This window comes from Neovison vison, chromosome 2 (genome assembly GCF_020171115.1).
Source record: "Neovison vison isolate M4711 chromosome 2, ASM_NN_V1, whole genome shotgun sequence".
Classification (NCBI taxonomy): domain Eukaryota; kingdom Metazoa; phylum Chordata; class Mammalia; order Carnivora; family Mustelidae; genus Neogale; species Neogale vison.
The window spans coordinates 40,450,746-40,471,661 of NC_058092.1; the positions used below are offsets into that span (position 1 = coordinate 40,450,746).

At 38.9% G+C, this 20,916-nt stretch overlaps 1 protein-coding gene across 1 annotated transcript in view; it reads right to left on the reverse strand.

Moving 5' to 3' along the window:
* The window catches only part of FAF1 (Fas associated factor 1), a 475,350-nt gene that overhangs the window by 24,672 nt on the left and 429,762 nt on the right, over window positions 1–20,916 (reverse strand). The window contains exon 18 of the mRNA XM_044238202.1: window positions 15,776–15,991. Within this exon, the coding sequence (XP_044094137.1) occupies window positions 15,776–15,991 (216 nt within the window). The remainder of the gene's footprint in view (window positions 1–15,775; window positions 15,992–20,916) is intronic.

The window sequence follows — 20,916 nt, forward strand, 5'->3', positions numbered from 1 at the left end:
CCCTCTGCCCATTCCTGACAGACTGGACTCTTAATTTCCTTTGGGAGATGTCTCACTGCTGTTGACTTGTGTTCAACTCCACAGCTTAGTTGCAGTTGGCAACAAAAGACTAACAGACTCTACCTTTCTCACCTTTCTCCTGGTATACACACCTTAGAAAGACAATCTGATTATTAAACACTGCTGTTCCCAAAAAGGAACTGATCTTTTCTAGGCTGCTCACTAGATAAACAGGACAAAAGAGGTGGGAGGTTATGTACACTCATTTTGAAATTTTTTTGTAATTCAGGATTTTGACCTGACCAATTCCTAAATATGATGTGCCTTTCTGGTGAAGTAGTATAAAAATGATTTTCTATAAAAATCTTTTGTCCCCCTTTATACACAATCCTTCCAGAGAAAAGGTCTAGATCAAAGTAGCTGATGATTAAAAAAAAAAGTAAAATTATGATTGCTAAATGAAATACACTGATTTTGTAACAAAGGAGAAAAAAACAAAAATAAAACCCTGGCATCTGGGAAGGGAGGAAAGCATTAAAATCTTTGCTTTTTCAGACTGTTCCTGGAAACTTTCCTCTCTTCCTGAAGGAAAACTCCCCATGCTGGCTTTCCAAGCTTCTGCAAGTGCTTTGAATTCAATTTGACCGCTGAGTGTATAATCACACAAGACAGTGTGACTAAGAGACAAAAGGCAGTGGCCTCAGCTCCTTCACTTCCATACAGAACACCTCCAGATGTTATATACATTCATGAGGCAGATGACCTGGTATCTTAGACAAGCAAATCTATTTGAGATTGCCTGCCTTAGGCAGTCCCTCTGAAACCAAGGGCTGAACTAAATTGTTTGGACTGAGAACCCGTGGCTGGGAAGTACCACACTGGGCCTAATGCATGTCCTCCTTGGGGTGCTCTAGCAATTAATCGTAAATTTTGTTTCCAGGTACCAAGTATGCCCTCTGGGATTGTATTTCTTGTGTGTGCCCTAGTATCATGACACTGCCTGAGCCCTGGAAGGTGTTCAGGTCAGCTTCAACTTAGCCAGAATTGTGCTATACCTGAACTGACAACATGGGCCAGGTGAAAAAATGGTTAATAGAGAAACTTAAGGAGAAAGCCACCTTGCTTTCTAAGATGGACTTTAATGGTTATTGGGATTTGTTTAAATTGGTGAAGTCCAGGATCCCTAAAAAGCATAACTGGGACCCATACTACGGCTGTTCTTATTCTGTGTGTAAAGTCCTACCGATCATAATTTTTCTGTAAAGATGCCTTGTCAAGAGCAAAGGGGGTGATATATATAGAAAAGAGTTAACATAAGCAAGCCTGACTGATATTCTTTGAAAGGCTTGCTTACCAGGTTGGCCTTTGGCTGGCATTGGGGAACTTGGTTTTTCAGAGGGTTCCCAACATCCCCAGAACTTGTAACTGTGGTTCAATAAGCCTAAACTAAACACACAGTTTGTGTTGAATGCCTGCTTTCCTTCTGCGATTCTGGAGTTTGGTACCTAGGTGGAGGGTACATGCCTCTGTGATCAGGTCCCAGTAAAAATCCTGGGTACTCAAATTCCTAATAAGCTTCCTTGCTTGACAGCACTTCACAGGTGTTGTCTCAAATCACTGCTGGGGGAATTAAGCTCATTCTGTGACTCTCCTGGGAGAGAACCCTTGGAAGCTTGTCCCTGGTTTCCCTTGGACTTCTCTCCATGTGCCTTTCCCCTTTGCTGATTTTGGTTTGTATCCTTTCACTGTAGTAAATCATAGCCATGAGTATGACTACATGCTTAGTCTTGTGAGTCCTCCAAGGAAATAATCAAAATTGGAGGTGGTCTTGGGGTCCCCCTGACACACTGTAGGAAAATTTTTTCTGTTTAGGATAAGAAGCATAGACTTTGGCATTTCAAATCACAATTATGTCAGTTACTATCTATGTGGCCTTGGAAAGATTACATTTAAAAAAATGTTTTATTTATTTATTTGAGAGAGAGAGAGAGGGAAAGCACAGAGGGAGAGTGACAGGAAGAAGCAGACACCCCCCTGTATGGAGAGTCCAACATGGGGTTTGATCCCAGGACCCAGAAATCATAATCTGAGCTAAAGGCAGATGTTTACCTGACTTAGCCATTCAGGCACCCCAAAAGATTACTTAATAATGTCTCTTAGCTCCAGTTGTCCTATTTGTAAAAATGGGGCTACTATCTATCTATGTCTTAGGGTTTGTATAAAGATTCTATGAGAGAATGCTTTCAGAAGTGTCTAGCACAGGTTCTGGCGCAGAGTGGGAGATTAATAGCTGTTAATTCCCCTGGCTGACTGAGAGGTGAAAAAGGCTGTGAGGACTGAAGAGGTCACCAAATCAGCCATAAAAATTTCAAAGAAAACTTTCACATCAGAGATCCACCTACTTTTGGAAGGCTCAGATCCAATTCATCTTGAAACTAAGCAGGAAACTGTACCAACACATTTCACTACAAACCTCTCTGGTGTTTAGTAATATTTCCATGCAACCTCAGTTAAGAGTATTCTGCTTTGGGACGCTTTCCTCTGCCTCTGCCTGCCATTCTGTCTGCTGTGCTTGCTCTCCCCCCACCTCTCTGATAAATAAATAAAATCTTTAAAAAAAAAAAGTATTCTGCTTTGTACATGGAGGAAGGAGGAGAGAATATGCTCCCTTAAAGGAAAATATGCTGAAGTGAGATGATATGGTTTCATCCTACACACAGTGTAGGGGCATGCCCAGCCAGTAAGCCATATTATTTCTTCCAAGCACAAGGTCTACACATTTTATTTTATTTATTTATTTTTAAAGATTTATTTATTTGTCAGAGAGAGAGAGGGAGAGACAGAGAGAGAGCACAAGCAGGGGAAGCAGCAGGTAGAGGGAGAAGCAGGCTTCCCGCTGAGCAAGGAGCCCAATGTGGGACTCAATCCCAGAACCCTGGGATCGTGGCCTGAGCCGAAGGCAGAGGCTTAACTGAATGAGCCACCCAGATGTCCCAAGGTCTACACATTTTAAAGCATCACATGCCCTAAGCACCATGTGTTGTGTCCTTTCCCTCAAATCACCTCTCTTAACTCTACAACCACCTCATACCTATCTATTATTATCTGCCTTGTACAGACAAAGGAGCAAGTTTAGAGAGGTTGTGTGCCTCGCCTAACGTCCACCTGATAATCAGTTGTTTTTATCCCTGTGCTCTCTCCCTGTCATGACTGCCAATACTTGGTACACATTTTTCTTACACTAGGGAGACTGCAATAAATAGCGGACTTCCTTCCAAGGAAGAGTTTGTTATAACACAAGTGACAACATGCAGGCCACCCTCATATTAGGAATTAGGAATGTGTGTCAAAACTTATTTTTAAAGGTTAGGGACAGGGCAAAAGCAGTGACTTGCTGGAAATGGATAAAAGGAACTCAGCATTACCAAATCAAGCAGCATGGGCCTCTGCCGTTTACCAAGTGTTTTCATTATCACTTTCAATCTTATCATCACAATATATTAGTGAGGACACATGACATTATCCTCACTTGAAAGATGAAGTAACTCATATAGCAAAGAGAAATAATGTACTCAATGTAACTCAGCAAATAAACGGAAGTGCCAGCATTAGAACCAAGATCCTTTTGACTCCAAGTATAGATGCAATAGGAGAAACTATGGAACCATTTATCAAAATACTTAGTCCAGGCATTAGTAGACCATATATAAGCATCTCTCTAATCTTCCCCTGCTTGGCTGCATTTTTATCAATCTCATTTTAAGTACTGCAATGTCCCCTGACTATTTTTCTGGCTTCAGTCTTTCTTCATGTCAATTTATCTTTCCAGGCTACCAGTGAGAAATAATGGAGCTAAAGGCAGATGTTTACCTGACTTAGCCATTATGAGCACCGTCATATTTAATTTCTACTTCCTGGTTATGTGTTCTTGGACAAAACATTTAACTTATAAGCTTCAGTTCTGTATCTGTAAAATGGGAATAATATTTGCCTGATAGAGTACATTTTAGACATGGGTTTGAAATCTGCTTCTTTGTGCCTTTCATTTTTTTAACTATAAAGTAAAGATAATACCAATTTCATAAGCTGGTTGTAAGGATTCAATTAGGTGATGCCTGTAAAGTGCATGGCATAACTGCTTAATCCACAGTGGGAGCTTAAAAAATGGTAGACAGCCTAAGGGTTGTCAGTTAGAAATATGGGAGCTGAAAGGAGGGAATGAAGACTGATTTTACATGGGTTGGTCAGAAAAGGCCTCAATGAAAAGGCAACACTTGAGCAGAGACTTAAAGGGCATGACCAATGCCCATTTCTAAGGGAGAAAGTGCACATGTAAGGCCTTGAAATAAGAAAATGTTTTGTTGTATTTCACAAATAGCAAGGATGCCAAGGTGACTGGAAAAGATTGAGGGGAGTCAGAAAAATCCCAGGTAGTCTTATCAGGGAGGGCCTTTTAAAAGCTTGGAATTAGATGGGGAACCATGATAGGGTTTTGAGAAGTCATATGATTTGCCTTACATATATATTTTTAAAGTCTCTCTGTTTTTCAGAAAAGGAGACTGAAGGGGTAGGGGAGTTGCCTGGGTGGAGGCTGAACGGCCAGTTAAGATACCACTGCAATAATATGGCCAAGAGATTAATGTAGCTTGGCCTAGGGTTAGTTGTGGAGGCAGTGAGAAGTAGATTTAGAATATATTTTGAATGTAAAACCAACAGAATTTGCTTATGAGTTGGATGGAGAAATGAAAGAGGAGTCAACAATAACTCTAAGGTTTCTGGTCTGAAAAACATTTATAATTTTCACTTATTACAGGGGAAATTTAAAATTGATTGACAAAAAATTATCTTTTTCCAGGTTTCAAAAGGCACAGAAATTTGTCAAGGATAACATTTTTACTTCTTATATAGAAAAGTATATCCAAAATTTATATTCTGAGTCAAAAGTAGAAATTTTCCCCAAATGGTATAGACTGTCCTCATCAATCTTGTCTCCCAGTGTTTGTTTATAAGACATCTGTTTTCTTAAACAGTATGAACATTACATTTCAATGTTTTAATCCTTAACAATGTGGTATTACAAAAAAATGGCTTTTCTTTTCTTAGTGTTCAGTTCAGTCATCTTCCTATGTCCTTACACCTTACTAGTCACTTGTTATTTCATTTTCCTCTGTGTTTTCTTTTCCATTTCCCTCAGAATATTAGTGTTTTTGCACTGGTTTCTAAGAGATCATTTATGACAAAGGATATTAACCATTTGCCATGCATTGCAAATTACATACCATGTGTTCTCACCACCATTTTACTGTGATGTTTTGCTTGTACAGAAGTTGTGTGTTCAAATATAATAATGTCCTGCTTAAAAACAAAAAGGAATGAATTTGCCATTTAATGAGTTGAGGAAGAATATGAGAGGAACAGGTTTGGGGATAGGTAGTAATCAGGAGTTTAGTTCTGATTATGTTTATTTTATTTTTTAAAAAGATTTTATTTATTTGATAGAGAGTGAGAGAGAGAGAGCAAGGACAAAAGCAGGGGGAGCGGCAGAGGGAGAAGCCGGCTCCCCACTGAACAGGAAGCCTGACACAGGGCTTGATCCTAGGTCCCTGGGATCATGACCTGAGCCAAAGGCAGACACTTAACAATGGAGCCACTCAGCAGCCCCTAGTTTTGACTATGTTTAATTTGAAATGTCGGTTAGACGTAAGGTGGGAATGTTGAATAGCCAGTTGTGTGTAAAAATATCTAGAGTTCAGGGTAGAGCCTGGGCTGACAATACACACTTTTGGAGTTGTAACTGTATATATGACATTAAAGCCACAAAACTGAATGAGATCACCTAGATAATGAGACTAGTAAGGAAAGAGATCAGAAGACTGACACATCTTGAGTACCCACAATGTTCTAGGCAATGTGAATTTTTAAAATATGAGATAACGTATGGGTAATCCTATTTTGATGATAACCATATGGCCATGCCATTACTTTGCTCAACAAATTTACATGAAATAAAGCCAAGCTCCCTTGCCTAGTAGTCTAGGTTTCATACAGTCCCTGTTCCTAGAACTTTACAAGTCCCATTTTTCAAGTAATCTAGTCTGTACTCTAGCAATGCCTTGTGCTTTCTACCATTAGCTTCTTTCTTCAAGCTGTCCTAGCTGTTAGAGAATGTTCTCCCCTTATCAGTCCAATAAAAATCCTATCCATCTCAAAATTCAGTTCATCAGCTACCTCTTATACAAAGCCCTTCCTGATCACCCAGGTCAGCAGTAATCTTAATCAATTTTGATTTTTAGTGCCCCTTCTGTCTGACTATTCTTAGAACCCACTGCATGAACTGCATTATGATGATTATTTTTTGTATGAGAAGCCAGGGTACTCTCAAAGGCAAGGACCATGCCTTATTCTTTGGCATTTAGCACAGTGCCTCGAAAAATAAAAAGTTTGTTGGTAAACAGAGTGTGAAATACAACTAAGTGTATACTTTACCTACATCTGGCTGTGCTTCTGTAATAGGAATTATAAAGACAATATGAAGAAATCAAAAGATAAAATTTTTACAAATGTATAAAACTGAGCTTCAAAAAACCCACAAAAAACCTGGGCTTCATTTATACATTTAAAGTATTTTTCTAGATGATAAATTACCTCACTAATTTAATCCTTCCTTGGAATAAATCAGGAAGCATGATGGCACAGGAATTAGGAGCACAGCTCCAAAGTCACACACTTAGGTTTGTATCTGGTTCTGATATTTACTATGACATTGGGCAGGTTATTTAACCTCTTTTGTGCCTGAGTTTCCCCATCTCAGTGATGACAGGATGAATATTTACCTTCACAATAGTTTGTTTGTTTTGTTTTCTTTTCTTTTCCTTATTTAAATTCAGTTCAGTTAACATATACTATACTATTAGTTTTAGAGGTAGAATTTAGTGGTTCATCAGTTGCATATAACACCCAGTGCTGATCACATCAAGTGTCCTCCTTAATGCCATCACCCAGTTACCCATTACTCCACCCACCTCCCCTCCAGCAACCCCCAATTTGTTTCCTAGAGTTAAGAGCCTCTTATACTTTGTCTCCCTCTCTATTTTCATCTTATTTTATTTCTCCTTCCCTTCCCCTATGTTTTTAGGATTAAATGAGATAACACGTATATGGCACTGAGAATAGTGCCTTAATAAATACTATTATTAAAAAAATTTTATTCTGAATGTTTGGCTAATGATCATCATTACTTTTCATGTGTAGACAGTTTACAAAACACTTTTATATATATTGCCTTATTTATTGCTTCTAATTTATAGGGTAGAAAACTGAGATTTAGAGAGGGAGGTGTGCCTTGTTCAAGGTTGCCCAGCTAACCTTTTGGATTCCCAGTCCAACGTTCCACCTCTATATCACTGCCTTCCCTCTATTCCATCTCCTCAATTATTTCAACAATAGAGACACTTAAAAACCGTGAGTTTCCAGTTTGATTCAGTGTTTAAGGCATTGTTAAGGCATAGGATGCTTATTTCATTACTAAAACTTATGATTTAGAAAATTATATATCCCTCGCACCCAACTCAGGTAGCCTTTTTTTTAAAATTTCTTTTCAGTGTTCCAGAATAGAAAATTATATATTTCTTTCTTTCTTTTTTTTTTTTTTAAAGATTTTATCTACTTACTTATTTATTTGACACAAGTAGACAGATAGGCAGGCAGAGAGAGAGAGAGAGAGAGAGAGAGAGAGAGAGAAGCGGCTCCCCGCCAAGCAGAGAGCCCAATGCGGGACCTGATCCCAGGACCCCTGAGATCATGACCTGAGACGAAGGCAGGGGCTTAACCCACTGAGCCACCCAGGCACCCAGAAATTATATATTTCTTAAAGAAAACAAATAACCTGAAGAAATATAAATCACCCTTCCTAGAGGGAGTATTTTCCCCCTTTAATTAGACTGCTAATATACCAGATTAGAGTTTTTAAGACCTATTTAAGTAGCTATATTATTCTTTTAAATCTTTTGTTACCTTGTTTCTTTTGTTGTAAATATTATGTGAACAGTTTACTAGATGACTTCTACCTATAAACTCAAGTGTCCTGTGGTCAAAATACTCTAGAGACATCTTTCCTTACAATATCATTTTTGAAAATAAAGCAACTGAGAGTCTTGGGTTCTAGTCCTCCATAGTCATCAATGGCATGTATGCTCTCAACCAAGCCATGCCACCTCAGGCCCTCACTTTCGCCACCTGTTGACTGACATTAATACCACCTGCCTTGCTACCTCTCCAAGCTGACAAGAAAAAGACTGAGATTACTCTGTAAATGCATTTTGCACCTCAGTACAATCTCTTGGTTTCTTCCAGTCAAGCATTTTTTTGTGGCTTAATGGCGAGATGCATGTGGTGGGGAAGTAATGGGAGGGAGAAGAACTGAGAAGAGGACATAGGTGAGATTGTGTATGCTTTGGTAAAGAGTTTGGACTGTTGCCCACTAGAACCACTGATGCCTTTTAAGCAGGAAGGAGATAAGATATCATCAAATCTATGTTTCAGAAAAATAACTTGAGAGTCAGTAAGTAGGATCGATAGGAGGTGGGGTATTCAAGACCGGAGTCAAGGGGAAGGAAGCCATAGATTTAATCCAGCTATGAAGATTTGAGTAATGGGGACAGACAGGAAGGAGAGGAAAAGGAAGGAAAGGAAAAGAACAAATTTGAGAGAAATTTAGAGGCAGACTGATATTGTGACCGACTAGATATTAGTCGTGTTCCATTCCACAATCATTGTTCTTATTCTCTAAATCTTGATCATTTCGGGATATTGGAAAACCTCAAATAATTAGATATAGTGATATTAAAATACCTGGAGAAAAAAAAAAAGCTGGAGGGAATGGAGCAAGCTCAGCAGTGGTAACTTTTAACACGTATCTCACTGATTAGATGCCTCATCTTGCTTTCTCTTAAAAACAAAGCTTTTAAGATATAGATAGTTCAATGGTATTAAAGTTTTTCCTTCTGGATCTTTCTTTCTTTCTTTCTTTCTTTTAATCAGACAGTCTAATATAAATTGAAAATCAATCCCACTGCAATATTAGAGGCATTAACATATGAAAAGTCATTGAAATGTAGAATATTTCAAAAATTGGTGCTTGGGGGCGCCTGGGTGGCTCAGTGGGTTAAAGCCTCTCTGCCTTCGGCTCAGGTCATGGTCCCAGGGTCCTAGGATCAAGCCCCGCATCGGGCTCTCTGCTCAGGGGGGAGCCTGCTTCCCTCTCTCTCTTTGGCTGACTCTCTGCCTACTTGTGATCTCTCTCTGTTAAATAAATAAATAAAAATCTTTAAAAAAAATTGGTGCTTGGAGTTGCAATTTATTGCCTTTATTACATGGTCTCTAATGTTGATTTTCTAGTTTTATTGTCCTACTGCTCTTATTTTATTTATTTATTTTCTACTCTAATTTTAAAGTGGAGCTCTGTAATCTATTAGCAGAGTTTTAAAAGGAGCCAGTGATCTTAAAAAGCACTAGCCATAAGAAAACTTGGGTTTTAGTGTTGGCTCTGCTACTATCATGTGACATAAGTAAAGCGTATCATTTTATCATGCTTTTATTCTTGCATCTGTAAAATGACAGCATTGGCCTTGATATCTCAGAGATTCCTTTAAAATATATTAATGATTCTAATGATACATTATTTTGTCTGGTTTAGAACATTTGGGTATTTTTTTTAACTAAATATCCATCATTGCTCTAAAGAAAGAATTCACTACTATCATGCTTTCTTTAGCTATAAGCCTTTCTTACCTCTCCTACCTCTCCACTTAAGACAATTATAACAGATACTGCTCACTATGTGGTAGTAGTTTATATTCACTTATTTCTTACCATAACTCTCTGAGCTAGGTATTACTATTTTCCTTTCAAAGAAAGAAAGGTGAAGAAATAAAGATTCAGCATGGCCAAGTAAGTTGCCCAATGTCATACAGCAGGTATCTGATGGAGTGGGATTCAGATATAGGTCTAACTACAACCAAAATTTTTATTTTTAACTATGTTATTCTGTTTCCACTTACCCAGGATCTCTCTGTGCAAGGCTCAGGTCAAATTCATTTCCTTTGTAATGCCTTCCCTTACCACTGCAGGCTAAAATTACCTGTCCTTCCAACTATGGGTATAATTTGTAATGTAATTTGCTTTAAATGTGTTTTCACTAGAATGTGAACTCTTCAAGGTCAGTAACAATTTCTTTTATTTCTGTATCATTAGCGTTACATGGAGTTTGGCAGAGTGGCTGCTCAGCAAATGTTCTGCCATATGGAAGAACAAATATATGAATGAAATGCAAATTAAACTACTTATCTTTCCTTATGAGGCAAATTGGATATCCTTGTGTTATCGATAAAGTCAAATATCATCCAACAGTAGTTTGTGGATACAGACTCTAAGTTCTACAAGGGTAAGAACTATGTCACTTTTCTCACCCTGTGTTCCCACTGCTGATCTTAGTGCTTAATGTAATAAAGGTGGATGGGTGACAGAGGAAGGAATCCACATACTCTATATTTGTAAGGCTTTCCCCCCAGTTAATTTAAACAAACACTTAAGGAGGGCCTTTCACTCTGAAAAACCCTGTAGGAAGCTTGTTTATACATTTCTTTTAAACATAGATGGAGAAAGAAAAAAATGATAAGCTATCATTATGGGGTGGACTAGAAAGCAGGAGAAAAATACAAATATATTCATTACTTTTAGAATAAAAAATGTCTGATATTGTATTTTGGAATGCATACATGTTTGTCTTCTTGGGGGTTCACATCTACAGATCTGAAGGAAGAAATATTCTCGTGGGAAGAATGAGGGCTGTGTGATTACACATAAGTGACAAGACACACAGGGTACTCAATGGTCCTAAGGCTAATCTGCCATTACCATCCTCCTTCCCCAGTACTCCCCATTCATGTTATAAACAGAACACCACACCTTCCAGTTGCAGGTAGAGTTTCTCTGAGTGATGTGCATAGGAGTAGGCAAAAGAAGGAAAACATAGGAAAGGGGAAAGAGTTGTAGGATAAAAAGATAAGAAGGAGGGAAGAGTAGAAAGAAGGGAAGTGAATAAAAAGGATAAAATGGGACTAGAAAGAAGGGGAGGGGTGGGAAAGAAGAAGGGAAAAGGGAAAAGGAAGGTTGGGGTAAGTTACTAACAACCTCACACTGACTGAATGGCACTGGGCCAGTGCCCAGTAGGTCCAAAGGGGAACCAAGCAGCTGGCAGGGGCCCCTTGCTCTGACTCAGTGGGGAGTAGTAGTAGGGGTCAGGATCATTCCTCAACTTTAGGACTCAACTACTTCAATACCAACTACCTCCCAATGCCCAAGTGGGCAAATGGGCCACTGATGTTCACATGGCTCTAACATATCCAAGAGGTAGAGCTTAATGGCCAAAGCTTGGAGCACCAGGGTGGTTCAGTTGGTTAAGCATCTGCCTTAGGCTCAGGTCATAATCCCAGAGTTCCAGGAACAAGCCCCACATCAGGCTCCATATTCAGTGGGGAGTCTGCTTCTCCTTTTCTCTCTGCCCCTCTCCCCCTGCTTGTGTGCAAGTGCTCTCTCTCAAATAAATCAAATCTTCATTTAAAAAAATGGCCAAAGCTCTGGTAGTGAACATTACTTCTCTTGGTAACTGTTATTAGCAAAACAGACAGCAAAACAACAAAAATCAAGTAACTCAATGTTCCCAGCACCTTGACAATCAGCTTTTCTGAGGAAGGTCTGTGTCTGCTTCTATTCTGGTCATCCTACAGTGCTCAGTTCAGTGGTATACCCAACAGACATTTAGTGAATAGTTGGACAGCTGGAAAATCTTAACATGAAGTATTGTTTTGATTGGGGGTGGGGGAGCAGAAGAATGTTTACTATGTCCTATGCTGAGAAATCAGTCTCTGCTTTGTGGAGAAAAGGCTGAAGACACAATAAGACTCCCAGAGTTAAGTCTTATGTTATTTGTTATTAAAGAGGCAAGGTCTTAAGATGTGCCTTTTAACAGTCTTTAGTTTGGTTGTAATTTAAGATGACTTTTACAAATTAGATCCTAATCCTTGCAGACACAGATGGCTGTTACAGAATAGCCTTGCAAAAACACCAGTCATTTGACTTGAAAGAGTATTCAGACAAGGATGAAGGGCCATTAACTCTCACCCTACCCCTGGCTCTAGGAGGTCTAAGGAATCCTGGGTGGGCTTTAGGTCTGGGTCTAGAATCTGGGTGGGCCTAGGGCTTCTTTCCTCATTTGGAACAGTTTCCCTAGGTCACTCTGGAATCAGGGATTTAGGTCAGACTGGAGAGCATTACCATTTGAAAACAGTAACTAAATGCTTATGTGTGAGGTACCATGCTGGGAACTTCAGGGGAGGTAGACATGAACATGATATGGACAGCCTTTGTAAAAAAAATTTAGAACAGGACTGCTATGAGAGAGGAATATACAAACTGCAATGGGTACTTAGATGAGGAGCTTGGGAGAAGGGGAGGGCTTCTGAAAGAGGATGACATTTGAGCTAGTCATTAAAAGATGAGGTCAAACAGGCCAGGAAAAGTGGGGAGGGTGGATATTCAAGGATGAGAGAACACAGTTCCAGAGCACAGAGGCACGAGAGTCTCTTGTGTCTTCCATGAATAGTGAGCAATCTCTTTTCTCCTGGTGATAGAAATATGTAATGAGAGGCAGAACTTAAAGTGGGAAAGGGAGGTATGGATCAGATTGTGAAGAGTTTTTGAAAAACATTCTCAGCGGTCTATCCTTATCCTAAGGTTATAAAGAACTATTACGAGTTTTTAAACAAGAAAGGGAATGATCAGAAAGGGACTTTAGAAAAATCACTCAGCGCAGATAATATCAGGTTGACCAAGGACCATAAAATGGATCTGTAATGGATATCAGGAAGCTCTTGATTCTTCCTAGAGAACCAAGCCTCTGGTTAGACTTTTCCTCTGGGAAACGGGGACAAACATGATCTAAATTGGCCTTAAAGTAGAAACAGGATAGGGATGAAAGGGACACTTGGAGAAGAGACTGTTAACTGGATTGAATAGTGTTCTTCAGCAGAGTAAAGGGTGAATGAATGAGATTTAAATCAAGAGTGCATTTTCTCTAAGACTAGGTCACTGACCCTCCATTTAGGGCAAATTCACAGTGAACACAGTCTGCACTGAAAAGGCTGAGTGTTGGGTCGGTAGAACTTTAGGTGGGCAGGAAGCAGGCCCAAGAGCCTTCTGCATTTCACTTCACAATTCCCTTATTTATTTGTGGCAGCAACTTAGAGCCTACATTTCTACCTTGTGGGAAGAGATCATTAATACTGACCATAAAATCCAGCTTCTTTAGAGATTGTTCCCCTCACCCTACCTCCAGTAATCAGGTTTAAAAATTAATTTGAAAGAAAATAAAGTTTAATTATAAAAGCCAGCAAAGTCCCTTAGATTCCATCACTTCTAGTACTTTCATTTCCAAATGAAAGGCCCAGAAGCCAAGTGCGAGAGCCTTAAAACCAAGGGTTGTGATCACAGAAGTTCTCAAGAACTTCTAATTTTTTTTCACAAGAGAAAAAAAATTTATAACTACATATGACAAAGGATATTAGCTAGACTTATTGTAGCAATCATTTTGCAGTGTTCACAAATATTGAATTAGGTTGTACACTTGAAACCAATATAAAGTTATATGTTAATTATACTTAAATTTAACAAACAAACAAACCAAGAATTGGGAGAGACTAAGTTAACTAAGTTAGCTCCTAAATTTTATAAGTTCTTTAAGAGAGATGTTCATCACAGATTCATCACAGAACAGTAAGTAGGAGAACCAGGGTGATATTGAACCCTTTGTCAGTGGCTCTTTGCTAAGTAGTTACACATTTATAGTTTAACTTCAGTGTCAGAATTAGTTTCTTACCTGGCTATGCAGTACACAAAGGATGTACACACGTGTGTTCCCTGGACATGTCTCTGTGTGTTATATAGGAACAAAGAGGAAGAGCTTGGCACAGTAGGTGGGGCTAGCAAGAGAGGAGCCAATGGCAGCACCTCTGGTCCATTCTAGTTTCCTTGGCTTAGACATAAGTAGTAGGATCCTCATCCCACCTAGGAATTTTGTGGCTGAGTGGTAGGGCTAGACATATACCGCTGGTTTCTGTCTCTGCTCTGCAAATCTGACAGCCACTGTGAGGGACTAAGATGAACCTTAATCAAATTCTTGGTTTTGTGTTTTAGATGAAGTCTAAGTTGGTAGATCTCATAATTATTAGATTAAAATGGAATCACAGAATATTAATATTTACTGTGTATCTTAGAGGTAAGCTAGTCTAAGCTCCATCCCTCTTAAAGTAGGAACACTGGGAATGAATCCTTCTCCATATAAGTCCAGTATTGCTGAAAAGGGATCATTTAGTAGTTGCTGGTTATCTCCAATGACAGGAAAACCACTACTTCACAACACAAGATATTCACTCCCTCCTTAGAAAATACTTTCTTATATTGGGCCAAAATTGCCTCCTGTAACTTTCAAATCATTGGTCTCAGTTCTCTGTCCTTAGAAACTCACAAAGTAAGAGCCCTCTTTTTCATGGCAGGCCTTCAAGTAGCTGAAGACAATAATCAAGTCTCCCATGGCTTTTCCATCTTTAGAGGAAATGTTCTTCAAATGATATGATTCCCAGTTCCCTTATCTTCCCATTAGCCCTGCTGTGGACATACTCTTCTTTTCTTCAGGCGTTAGCATGGAGTCTAAGGGCTCTTTGTGGGCAAATTTATCTTAGTACATAGTTGAATAGGACCATTAAGTTATCTTCTTGTTGGGATTATACCTCCAAAAAAGCAGCTAGCATTTTGTTAGCAGCCACAACACAATAATGTATTTTCAGCTCAATTCAAACATAACCTCTGATAATGCATGGTCTTTCCATCCCAAATGTGAGTAATTAATTCTCTAAATCTAATGTGGGAATCTCTCTCTTTCTATCTCTAAATATTTCTGTAAAATTCCTATAAGTTCATTTTTGTTTATTGTTTCAGTACTTTAAGGTTTTCATGAATCTTATTTTTCATAATCCATAAATCTGATAAAGTCTTCATATAAGGTCCAATAAGCATGGTGAGTAATAAAGGATTAAATACAAAACCTCTTGGTTTCCTCTAGGGAGAGGATAATCACTTAGTCAACACTTTTTGGATACCATCATTTAATCAGCAACGAAACTACCTAACTATAGATTTACATCTTTCTACTTTGCCCCAGGACACTATTAGAGACCATCAAATACCTTGCTGAAATACAGAAATACAGTGAATATAGGTCACCCTCTGTGACTTTCCAGGATAGTAAGAACTATCAAATCACAAAATACTCTTGGTTTAGCATGACTTAGTGAACCTATAATCACTGACCCTAACTGAACTGTTAAGTTGTTAAGCACGAAATTCTCAGATCTACTCTGAGGTGTATAGAGATGAGATCTTGGGAGAGCTTATATGGATGCTGGAATAGGGGAAACAGCTAGGAAGGAAGAAAGACCTACAACCTAATTTCTTCTATAGGCTCCTGGGCACAAGTCTGTCGGCCTGGGTACATACCTTCTCTGAAGGCTGAGGAGAGAATGGTGTGCAAAACAAAATACTCCTAGGTGTGTGGTCTTGTAGTAGGCTGTACCATGGGACTTTTCTTGCGCTACGTTGTCCAGCCCTAATAATGGGATATCTCCCACTGGACACATTTCCTAAAACCGGCATATGAACTTACGTCTCTTCTAGGAAAGGTACTCAGCAACTTGAACTCATCCCATGGATATCCTTTGGAAGCTACAAAATCAAAGACAATCTGGAGCTTATTGCTGGCCAGGAACCGCCGCTCAAGGAACTCTCCACTGGGGGTCCGGATCCGCAGTTTGCTCACGGGTTCAGCATTTTCTTCCTTTGGCTCTGGAGGCAGGGCCTGCTCTAAGGAGAGCCGGATGGCCTAAAGAAGGCAAAAACCAGGTGTCAAAGTGTATGATAGGACTGTGGGAAGTGGGGGCAGGGAGAGCCAAGAAGAAAGCTGCTGCTTTGTATTAGCTCATCGAGTCCATTTATTAACCGAGAATATGTTTTTCATATTCTTAATATTAGCTCAATAAGCAATTAATTAAAATTAAGTCCCACCTTGATGACATGTATTATTAAAATGATAGATAATCATATAGGAAAGAAATGTAATTTAATTGTTTTTACTGAAGCGCTCAGGTGTTTGTGATTTAGGAAAGAGGTATCAAATACCCAATTGCTTCCTTTCTAGTGTATGAATTAAGGCTATTAGAAACCTTTACAAAAGACAAACATGTAAATAATGTATTTGAAAAACATACATTTTCCAAGTCAAAATAACTAAAGAGTTTGTAGAATACTAAATATTTTATTAACATCAAAATGGAGTGGAGAGATTCACTTGGGGTGATGAAAAACTTTGGAAATCGTGGTGATGGCTGCATGACATTATGAATATAATTAATGCCCCTGAATTGTACACTTAAAAATAGTTACAAAGGCAAATTTCTGTTATAGATATGTATGTTGCTACAATAAAAAGAAGTGGAATGGAATGGAGAGAAATTAAAATATCAGGTTTATTGGAGGTAGGAGAACATAGTCCTAGTTCCAGCCTTGTCACTAACTTGCTATGGGATTTGGCCAAATCCAGATTTCTGGATCTAGAGATGGCCCAAACCTTCATTTCACAGGTAAGAATACCTCAAATAGGTGGAGTATACTGTTGAGAGATCTCATGGCTCGAGTTGGGCTTGAACCCAGGTTTCCTAGTTCTTGACCTATAATATTGCACAATTTCACATTCATGATACATTCCATTGAATACTCCACTGGAAGTTAGAAGGTCTCTGATGTAGGAATCTATGGCAGAAACTCATTCTTGCCTGGTTACTTTGACATTTTCATGTTCCCAATTTGTCATCAATAGAAAAACAAAATATTCCCTCAGTTGACCTACAGCTATTTTAAAAAATTTATTTATTTATTTGAAAAAGAGAAAGAGAGAGAGAACAAGCATAAGCAGGGGTAGGAGCAGAGGGAGAGGGACAAGCAGACTCTGTGCTGAGCACAGAACCCGATATGGGGCCTGATCCCATGACCCTGAGATCGCGACTTGAGCTGAAATCAAGAGTTGGAGGCTTAAATGACTGAACCACCCAGGCATCCAAATCTACAACTATTATAATCATGTAACATGAGTGAGAGAAATTAGGATTTCTGTTTTCTAAATCCTTAACAGCAATTTTCAAAGTTGGTGTCACTCTTCCAACTGGGGGAAAAATATTTAAGAAATTATACTAAACAATTCTTGGGCCAAGGGGAACTATAAATAAAGGATACAGAATATCTAGAAAACAATGATTATTAAACACATCATGTTGAAAATCATGGGATTCACCCAAAGCAGTGTTTAGAGGAAATTCATAGCTTTAAAATTCTTATATTATTGGAAAAGAACAAACAAGACAGGCTCAGTCAGTAGAGCATGTGACCCTTGATGTCAGGGTCATGAATTCAAGCCCCACATTGGGTGTAGACCTTACTTTGGGGGGGAGGGAAATGAAGAATCAGACTAAAAAACTAGGGGGAAAAAAACAATAAAAGAGGTAGGGAGGGGCACCTGGGTGGCTCAGTGGGTTAAAGCCTCTGCCTTTGGCTCGGGTCATGATCCCAGGGTCCTGGGATTGAGCCCTGCATCGGGCTCTCTGTTCCGCAAGGAGCCTGCTTCCTCCTCTCTGCTTGCCTCTCTGCCTACTTACGATCTCTGTCTGCAAAATAAATAAATCTTAAAAAAAAATAGGTGGGGAAAAAAGCTTAGAAGAAAATAATTAGAGACGCCTGGGTGGCTCAGTTAGTTAAGCATCTGCCTTTGGCTCAGGTCATGATCCCAGGGTACTGGGATCAGACCCCACATTGGGCTCCCTGCTCAGTGGGGAGTCTGCTTCTTCCTCTGTCCCCTTATCCCCTTAAATGTATTTAAAATAAACAGAGAAACAAAGTTTGCTCAGACAACAGTACCAATAAGAAAGTAACTCTATGTCATTCAGGATAATTTGGTTGGCTGTAATACTTAAGTATTTGTAAAAAAAAAAAAAAACCCACTAAGAATTTCTGCAGTGTATAGTAAAAGCTATGACTCTCAAGTAATTTTCCTTCTTGAGACACGGATAATACCACCTACTTAGGGAACTATAAAAGATGGGAATCACATATATGACATATGTGAAGTTTCCAGTGTAGTGTGTGATACATAATAGGCTTCAGTGAATGCTTGCTTGGGGTTGCACTGGTTAAATAGTCCTATAATCTCATTTTTATATGGGGAAGTTGAACCAGTTATTTTTGCCCTTCCCTCCTTTCTTCCTTGGATAGCATGAGTAGAAATTTATCTAATATTGGTGTTTTGATCAGCAATGAGTTTCAGATGAATATTTTCAAATATTAAATTATTTTAGTAGCACTGTCATATATTAATAACCCAATGAATAGATAAGCCTGTGTTTATCAAAATTAAATTCCAGTTGTACTATGTCTAATACAGCATTCTCTACACTGTACATGGTTATTTAATGTGGGGCTTTCCCACTAGCTTGTAGCCTCTGGAAGACTGGAAACATGTCTTCTTATTCCAAGAGTAATGCATAGCACAAAATAGATACTCAATATGTATTTGATAAGAGAAGGAATAAACTAAAATGTTAACTGAAATAACATGCAGAAATGTTCAGTACGGTGATAAGCACACAGCTGGTGCTAAATAAATGTTAAAAGAATCTGACTCTCATGGGCTCTATCTCTAGTAACCAAGAACTAATCACTCCTTTCTCTGAGGTTTTACTTCCTCCAGCATCAACTTTCAGATTAATTTTCTACATACATATCCTTTAAGGGCTAACCCAGAGTTGCTTGTAGGGATAAACAACCTCTGTGGATTAGAGTTGTGTACATTTTCAAAACTATTAAGTGGTATCACCTGACTATTTTTTTTCAAAGAGTTATTTATTTTAGAGAGAGAGAGAGAGAGAGAGGGAGAGCATGTGAGCGGGAGGGGCAGAGGGCTAGGGAGAGAGAATCTCAAGCAGATTCCATACTCAGTGTGGAACTGGGTGCAGGGCTCAATCTCCTGACCCTGAGATTAAGACCTGAGCTGAAACTAAGAGCTGGACGCTTAAAAGACTGTACCAACTGAGCAGGCACCCTTCATTTGACTGTTTTTTAACACCATGGTTCTTTAAAAGTATGTTTTTGATGGCCGACACATGAAAAGATGCTTATTATCACTTACCATTAGGAAAATACAAATCAAACTTACAATGAGATATTACCTTATATCTGTCAAAATGGCTAAAATCAGTAACACAAGAAACAACAGGTATTGGCAAGGATGTGGAAAAAAGGAACCCTCTTGCACTGCTGGGTGGGAATGTAAACTGATGCAGCCACTCTGGAAAACAGTATGGCGGCTCCTCATAAAGTTAAAAACAGAACTACCCTACAATCCAGCAATTGCACTACTGGGTATTTACCCAAAGAATACAAAAACACTAACTCAAAGAGATACATATACCCCTATGTTGATTTATTTAGTTTAAATATTTTATTTATTTATTTGACAGAGAGTGAGAGCATAAGTAGGGGAAGCAGCAGAAGGAGAGGGAGAATCAGGCTTCCTGCTGAGCATAGCCTGACACAGGGCTCGATCCCAGGACCTTGGGATCATGAGTAGAGCCCAACACAGACACTTAACCAGCTGAGCCACCCAGGCACCCTACCCCCATGTTTATACAGAAGCATTATTTACAATAGCCAAGATATGGAAGCAGTCCATGTATCCATCAATTGAATGGATATTGAAGAATGGATAAAGAAGAGGTGGTATATACAATGGAATATTATTCAGCCATAAAAAAGGATGAAATCCTGCCATTTGCAACAACATGGATGGAGCTATTCAGTATAATGCTAAGTGAAATAAGTCAGTCAGAGTAAGACAAATACAATATAATTTCACACATTTGTGGAGTTTAAGAAATAAAACCAATGAGCAAAGGAGAAAATGAGAGAGAGAAAGATACAAACCAAGAAACAGACTTGTAATTATTGAGAACAAACTGATGGTTACCAAAGAGGAGGTGCTAGGGGATGAGTGAAATAGGTGATGGGGATTAAGGAGTGCTCTTATCAGGATGAGCACTGGGTGATGTATGGAATTACTGGATCACTATATTGTACATTTGAAACTAATATAATACTACAGGTTAAATGGAATTAAAATAAAAACTTAAAAAATACTATGTCTTTGAGATTAAAAAATATTTTTCCTGATTATAAAAATAATGTATATAATCATTGCAAAAATAAAGAAGAAAAGCATTACAAGACAGGAAACAACATGTGTTGGAGAGGATGTGGAGAAAGCGGAACCCTCCTACACTGTTTGTGGGAATGCAAGTTGGTGCAGGCACTTTGGAGAACAGTGTGGAGATTCCTCAAGAAATTAAAAATAGAGCTTCCCTATGATCCTGCAATTGCACTACTGGGTATTTACCCCAAAGATACAGATGTAGTGAAAAGAAGGGCCATATGTACCCCAATGTTTATAGCAGCAATGGCCACGGTTGCCAAACTGTGGAAAGAACCAAGATGCCCTTCAACGGATGAATGGATAAGGAAGATGTGGCCCTATACACTATGGAGTATTATGCCTCCATCAGAAAGGATGAATACCCAACTTTTGTAGCAACATGGATGGGACTGGAAAAGATTATGCTGAGTGAAATCAGTCAAGCAGAGAGAGTCAATTATCATATGGTTTCACTTATTTGTGGAGCATAACAAATAGCATGGAGAACAAGGGGA